Source organism: Heteronotia binoei, chromosome 5 (assembly GCF_032191835.1).
Source record: "Heteronotia binoei isolate CCM8104 ecotype False Entrance Well chromosome 5, APGP_CSIRO_Hbin_v1, whole genome shotgun sequence".
Taxonomy (NCBI): Eukaryota; Metazoa; Chordata; class Lepidosauria; order Squamata; family Gekkonidae; genus Heteronotia; species Heteronotia binoei.
Window position 1 is genome coordinate 41,239,262 of NC_083227.1, and position 7,977 is coordinate 41,247,238.

A 7,977-nucleotide genomic window follows, 5' to 3' on the forward strand; every position below is an offset into this window, starting at 1 on the left:
TCCTAGAATTACAGCTTAATACAAGTTTAATTCCAAGTCCAGCAACACTTTAGAGACCAACACAATTTTTGGAGAATAAGCTTTTTTTTTTTTTTGAGAGTCAAACCTCCCTTCGTATCTTGTGAGCTTTGACTCTTAAAAGCTCATACCCTAAAACTCTTGCTGAGCTCTAAGGTGCTAAAACTCTTGCTGGGCTCAGGTCTAGCTGTTCTACTGCAGACCAACAGTTTGGTCTACTGCAGACCAACAGCCAGTTTGGTGTAGTGGTTAAGTGTGCGGACTCTTATCTGGGAGAACCGGGTTTGATTCCCCACTCTTCCACTTGCACCTGCTAGAATGGCCTTGGGCCAGCCATAGCTCTGGCAGAGGTTGTCCTTGAAAGGGCAGCTGCTGTGAGAGCCCTCTCCAGCCCCACCCACCTCACAGGGTGTCTGTTGTGGAGGAGGAAGGTAAAGGAGATTGTGAGCCGCTCTGAGACTCTTCGGAGTGGAGGGCGGGATATAAATCCAATATCTTCATCTTCTTCTTATCTACCAACATGGCTACCCTCTGAAACTCGAATACAAGCTTCTGTATCACAGCAGTACCATGAAGTGTGGGATCTTTGTTTTTTCAGGTACAGTCTGGGAGCACAATGTGGTGTGTGAGTTGATCTGATGGACCTCAAGTTAAAATAATGAGAGTCCATGCCTCAGATCTATGTGTTTGTTTAACTTCTAGTTAAACTGAAACTCAAAAAGAGTTTTCAATTTAAAAAAAAAAATTAATTCAGAATTCAGGAAGTTCTGGTTTTTGGACCCTGTGACCCCCACCTTGCAATACTTCTAATGATGAGAGTAACAGCAAACACCAGATATCTATCTTTTTCCTTTTTTCAGATGCAGGACTGAAATGACAAGCTGTATAGAGTAATTAACATGGAACAATTCAGGTCTGTTGTGCCCAAGCAGACCAAGGGGGGCTCCCAGTCTCTTCTGACTTTAATCAAGCCAGTTCCTTGGAGTTGAACAGACTTGCAGCAATGTTCTGCCTTGGTCTGTTATCGCTTCCTTTTTCAGGGGGTTTCTTGCAGCCCCAAAAGCACTGATGTCTATTTTCACAGAAAAGGTAGTCCTCCTAAAGCTTCAGCTTTGGGCCCACCAATCACTACAAAGAGGAAGACCGGTCTTTTAAAACATTATATGGAACAACTCTAGCCCCCTAGTGCAGTCAGGGTTACATTTGCACCTCCTGGTCGCAGATTGTAACTATGATTGTTTCAGTGCAGTGGATAGACATCACTATAACTCTACGGGAGTGTGTGTGGGGGGGGGGGGGCGGGGGGGGGGGAGGGTTCCTCAAAGTGTCGGTGCAAGTAGGGTTGTCAACCTTCAGGTGGGGTCTGGAGACCTCCTGGGATTACAACTGACCGCCAAGCTACAACGATCAGTTCCCCTGCAGAAAACGGCAGCTTTGAAGGGTGGACTCTGTGGCATTATGCCCCATTGAGACCCCTCCCCAAACTCCACCCGTGAACTTCAGGAATTCCCCAACTCAGAACTGGCATCCCTAGTTTTACTGTACTCTCCTGCACTTCCATAAAAGTAGTCAGAGAGCCTATCCGCACAAGGGCAAGACATATGTATACATACACCCCATCTAGGACAGGCCAGCACTAATACCACATCCGCGCCAAGGTCCTCCTAAGCCGCTCTTCTCTAATTCCCAAAGCGAATGAACGCGCGCACGCGCGTGCACAACACAGCCTTCTCCCTCCCCAGTTCGCCAGCGAGGCAATGCAGGAAACCCTCGGCGTTGCAGGGAGATGCAAGCCGCTCTCGTGGAGAAGAGGAGGAGTCGAGGGGGCCTCCTACCGCCTGGGACCCGCCTTCGCAGCCAGGCCGTCACTGCCGGCCGCCTGCCCTCCCCTCGGCGGCTCCCGGGAGACAGCGGTGCGTCTGGCCCTTGTCTGCAGCTGCCCTATACCGGGCCTTCTAGCAGCCCCATCCGGAGCAGCGACCCTGTTGGTTGGCGAGGAGGAGCGCAAAGGGCAGTCCGCAGTCCCCTTGGGCTGAATGCTGCGTGGAAGAAAAGTAGCCGGGGAGTCCCCGGGCGCCGTCGCCGCTCTCTGGAGGAAGCATGTAGAGGTGACCCAGTTTGATTAAACGGGAATTGCAGAGACAGGCCCACTATCCCATCCATCAAAGGTAACGGCCGTGGCGTCCCCTTTGGGCCTGGAGGTCCTGCTGCCTTTCCTGCCCTCCAGCCATCCTCTGGGCCCATGTTTCCACAGCCTTTCATCCCAGTGGTGGCAAGAAGCTCAGAGATGGGGGGTACTTCTGTGCGGCGGGCCACTGTCTCTTCCAGGACCCGCTTGCGTGGCAGCAGTGGCACCATGCTGCTGCCCTCCATGCTGATGTTTGGTGTGATCGTGGCCTCCAGCGGCCTTCTGCTCATGATTGAGAAGGGCATTTTGGCTGAAGTGAAGTCCCCACCTCTCCATCCCTCCCATGGAGAGCTGTCCTGGAGGAATGCGGGCAGTGCCAGAGCTGCTTCAGTGCCAGAGGACATAGGGTACCATGTCCTGCAAGATATCCGTAACAGGACAATCCGTACCATGTGTGGGCAAAAGAACATGCCCCACAGTATCTGGGACCTCTCCGCTGGCCAGAGGAGGACATTACTCAAACACATTCTGGTTAGCGACAAACATCACTTTTTGTATTGCTACGTCCCCAAAGTTGCCTGCTCCAACTGGAAACGGATTCTGAAAGTTTTAGATGGCGTGCTGGAGAATGTGGACGTGAAGCTGAAAATGGACCACAAGAAAGACTTGGTTTTCCTCAGTGAGATGAAACCAGAGGAGATCAGATACCGGCTAAAGCATTATTTTAAGTTCATCTTCGTCCGAGACCCGATGGAGAGACTTTTATCAGCTTACAGAAATAAATTTGGAGAGATCAAAGAGTACCAGTTGAAATATGGAGTGGAAATAGTCAACAGGTATAGGAAAAACCCTGGGAAAACCACTGGAGATGATGTCACTTTCTCTGAATTTCTCCGGTACCTCTTAGATGAAGAGGTGGAGAAAATGAATGAACACTGGATGCCCATCTACAGCTTGTGCCAGCCCTGTGCGGTGAGGTATGATTTCATCGGATCCTATGAAAGACTGAATGAAGATGCCAATTATGTTCTGGAACGGGTTCAAGCACCCTCCTTTATACACTTTCCAGAAAGGCAATCATGGTACAAGCCAGTAACTCCTCAAACTTTGCATTATTATCTGTGTAACACTCCAAGGGGGCTTGTCAAAGAGCTGTTGCCAAAGTACATTTTGGATTTCTCTTTGTTTGCTTACCCTCTTCCAAACATTACAAGTGAATTTTGCAGGCAGTGAACTTTTGTCCACTGCCGAACCATCTCAGTGTCCTATGCAATTTCATAATTTTTTTGTACTTTTACTAACATTTTCCACATCAGAATGTTTCCTATGTAGATTTAACCTTTATATACTATGTATATAGGCCGCTGACTTAAGCACAATATTTTCCTTTGAATTTGGGGAGTGGTTTTTGTATATTTTAGGAACAAAGCAATTTTTTTAAGACTTAGTATCAACTGCAGGACAGTTACATTGTGGAAGTAAATTGCAATAGCAACAATGGAAAATTTCCAGAGAGGGCTTCACTTACCCCAGTCTGCATGTGTGTGTGAGGTGTGTTTGTGTCCCTAGCCAGTAAGATCTTATAACAAAAGGGCAGCAATTATTAGTATTATTACTTTCATTTCAGTGATAAAGTCAGCATTAAACCATAGTAATAGACATGGATTTCATTTTTGTATTGCTCCTAGCACAGCTACTAGTAGCATAATCCCAGATAGTTACTCCAATACAAGCTTATTAGAATTGGTTAGCATAGCCTGCAGTAAATCTCCATAGGACTGCACTGCATAAATCAAAGATTACTTGCGTTATAAAGGTAAAGGTAGTCCCCTGTGCAAACACGTCGTTTCCGACTCTGGGGTGATGTTGCTTTCACAACGTTCACAGCAGACTTTTTACGGGGTGGTTTTACATTGCCTTCCCTAGTCATCTACACTTTTCTCCCAGCAAGCTGGATACTCATTTTACTGACCTCGGAAGGATGGAAGGCTGAATTAACCTCAAGCCAGCTACCTGAACCCAGCTTCCACCGGGATCGAACTCAGGTTGTGAGCAGAGCTTAGGACTGCAGTACTGCAGCTTTACCACTCTGCACTATGGGGCGTTATGCTGTGCCATAAAAAGTATAACACTTTGATTCTAAACATTTGTGTTCCTGTTGTGTGAGGCACTGCAGATGTAATGTTATGGCCAATGCCACTGGATTGGCAAAAGTGCTGATATGCTTTTATCTGAAGCACTGTTTTGAGTGATTTGCAGTGCAGTCCTATGCAGGATTATTCCCTGATGAATTACTCCATGCTGTTTTGCCTCCAAATTAATTGCCAGGAAAGAAAAACAACTGTGCCCACAGAACAGACCTTGTAATTGACTAGGAAAATATTTCTATTAAATAAGCACAACAGCATTTAAAAACATTCCTATAGTTTCATAGCAAATTCACAAAGTCCAGTGTCTCTTAAAGCAACAATGAATAAGTTCTTCCTGTGTGACTCCTCATGAAAATTACTTCTCCTTTCCCAAAGTCGCGAAGGCTCCAAAATTCAAGGCACCAGGAGGAATCAATGTGCAGGATTCGGCTCCAAAGGATAAGTTTCCTTCACGTGGTTGCCAGCTAGAAGATCCACGTTCCGCTATACAAAGCTTTTTCACAAGTCGAATAACAATGTTTACAAATTGCTCTCCAAGCATCATTTCTATATGCCCACTTCTCAAAACATTTCTTCAACAGAAGGCTGTTGAAATGTTTTGAGAACTGACCGTATAGAAATGATGCTTGGAGAGCAATTTGTGAACACTGTTATTCGATTTGCGAAAAAGCTTTGTATAGCAGAACGTGGATCTTCTAGCTGGCAACCACGTGAAGGAAACTTATCCTTTGGAGCCGAATCCTGCACATTGACTCCTGGTGCCTTGAATTTTGGAGCCTTCACGACTTTGGGAAAGGAGAAGTAATTTTCATGAGGAGTCACACAGGAAGAACTTATTCATTGTTGCTTTAAGAGACACTGGACTTTGTGAATTTGCTATGAAACTATAGGAATTTTTTTTAAATGCTGTTATGCTTATTTAATAGAAATATTTTCCTAGTCAATTACAAGGTCTCTTTTGTGGGCACAGTTGTTTTTCTTTCCTCACTCTCACTGTGCCGCCACTGTTTTTTTGTCCAAATTAATTGCAGCAACTCAGCACACATCAGTGTATTTTAGGATTTAGGGTGAAATGCTATGTCCATTTACCTGGGACTTTGGGCATAAGTACCATTGAATATTGTGGGACTTAATTCTGATCCAAGGTGACTACAAGAAACCTCCACATTCAGAGGCAGTAAACTTTTGAATACCAGTACTGAGACCATGCCAAGGGGAGGTGGCCTCTATCCCCTGGGTGTTTTTTTGTTTTTGTTTGCTCTCTAGGGTAACTGGTTTGCTGGTGTATGAAACAGGATGCTGAATTAAATGGATCTCCAGGCTCATGCACCAGGAGTCTTATGAGTAGAGACATGAACAGGATTGCACTGCTAGTGTCTAGGAAAAATACAAACATGCCAAACTTTATTAATCCAGTTGACCTGTGAGACAAAACAGTTGGATAACCTTTACATTTAGAGGGTTTTTTTTCCAGTATTGCTTTGGAATAATAAAGTGAGTTCAAATACTTGGGTGTGTATGTTTCTCAGTGCAGTAGTTTGCAGTAGTTTGTGGAGATAACTTTATTATATATATAAAACTTCATTAGGGTTTTAAAACTGAAAAATCCTCTTGATCTTATCTCAAACATCAAAACATTCCCTCTGTGGTAAATGCTGCAGTGTAGTTAAAAAGGTAGAGACCCCTAATCTCTCCGGGCATTTGTTTAAGAAGAGCTGAGTTTGGGTTATCTTATTATTTCTTGTTAAAGAAAACCCGAGTTTGGATTATCAGCATGTTTATGGCATTCTCCTTGCTTTGTATTTAAGTATTATTATGAAATTTAAAACAAATATGAGTGAAAGTGAGCATACTGGCTCACCAATTTTTCTATAGTGTCTGCATTTCAATAAAATTTCTGTATGAAATTACCTTGGAACTGTGTGGAATTAGAAATGCTGAATTGGAAAAATAATGTTTATTCACTTCAGTACATTTTTATCCTGTCTTCCTCCAAGAAACTTTGGTCACTGTACACTTCTCTGCAGGGGTGGAATTCTAACAGGAGCTCCTTTGCATGTTAGGCCACACCCCACTGATGTAGCCAATCCTCCAAGAGCTTACAAAAAAGAGTCTTGTAAGCTCTTGGAGGATTGGCTACATCACAGGGGTGTGGCCTAATATGCAAATGAGCTCCTGGTAGAATTCCACCCCTGTGTGCTCTGTACTCCTTCATTTTAACCTCAAAGCCACCCTATGAGGTAAATTAGACCTAGACACGGTACCTGGCATGTGGTTACCCAGTGAGCTCCATGACAGTGTGGAAGTTTGAATCCAGGTCTCTTAAATTAACCACTACAAAACATTGGCCTTTCAAAAATTAATTTTCTATTACATGTGATTTACAAGACTCCATAAATTAGACAACATTACATATTCTGAGGTATATTCAGAGGAGGGAAGGTGGTGTGGTGTAGCTGAATCTTGTCAGATCTCACAAGCTAAATGGGTTGGTACATGGATGGGAGACAACTAAAGAAGATTCTTCAGAGAAAGGCAATGGCAAGCCAACTCTGCTTTACACTTCACTTGATAGCCCTTTGCTGGGGTTGCCATAAATTGGTTGTGAGAGCATTTATGTAATATATTCAGTAAGATACACAAACTGTAAATAAACAAATATATCCTCACAAGTAAATGAGATAAGCCAACTATAAAATACATAATACAGAATCTTCAGTAAAGCTAAATATATTCCTGAATTGCTCCTACTGCATAATATTAATTCATGTGTAACTAACTTGCTACAATAATAAATTAAACTCATTTGTACCTCAAAAGTTTATTCTCAATCATTTGAATTTAAACATACACATGTTCCACTGCTATTCATAAAAAATGCATAAATACTTTTATAGGAAGATGTGATTATTTATGCCAAAATCAATAAAATGATTGCCAGCTATCTGCAGGATAAGGTTTCTTGACATGACCATCCTGCAACTGAACTAATTCCATTAATTTCAAGTTTTGCTAGTTGCCATACTTCTGCTAACCAGATTTTAACATTTAACCTCTTTGTGCACCTGCTGTTACCACTCTTGTTGCAGTCAGCATCTCTTGCACCATGCCCCATACTTAAACTGAATATATTTATATAACCTTAGGATCCTTTGGTAATTTAATATCTAGCATTTCACATCAAGTATTTCAATACTTCTCTCCAAAAGTATTCCCCACAATGGCCTTTGTGGTAATTTTCTGAGCACAGGTGGAGGGAGCATAAGCAAACTGAGTGTTTTACTGTATACTTTGCTTCTCTCTTTCTTCTCAACAACAATCATCCACTAACCAGTACAAAATTGTGTGTCTTGAATGAAAGGGATCCATTGGGTGGCTCAGCTTTCCACCAGAGATTATCAACAGCAGCACAAATCAAATCACTGCTTACAGTGCAAGCCCACCCAAAGGATCAGACCCTGTGATTTACTAATCCCAGCTAGGCTGCATCGTCTTTTGGGCTGAATATTGTAGTAGTGGAATAAAAGAGGAATCCAGGAGCCACTTAAATTTGGTTAGACTTTATTCCAGGATAAGCAAAGCTTACTTTATTAGGTGCATGCAGTTGTACATCCACTGGATCATTGCAGTGAACCTAACAGCAGCCGTGGGTGATAGACACAGCCCAGACCTCACAACAAA

At 43.4% G+C, this 7,977-nt stretch overlaps 1 protein-coding gene across 1 annotated transcript; it reads left to right on the forward strand.

Moving 5' to 3' along the window:
• The first annotated feature begins 1,843 nt into the window (after positions 1–1,843).
• Positions 1,844–3,742, forward strand: CHST14 (carbohydrate sulfotransferase 14). The gene has a single exon (XM_060239289.1). The coding sequence runs from the start codon at positions 2,261–2,263 to the stop codon at positions 3,377–3,379; it is 1,119 nt and encodes a 372-aa protein (XP_060095272.1). The 5' UTR covers positions 1,844–2,260; the 3' UTR covers positions 3,380–3,742.
• Positions 3,743–7,977: the final 4,235 nt, after the last annotated feature.

Bases quoted from the DNA above. Each gene is read 5' to 3' on its own strand.
- CHST14 (XM_060239289.1), top strand. From the start codon at position 2,261: ATGTTTCCACAGCCTTTCATCCCAGTGGTGGCAAGAAGCTCAGAGATG.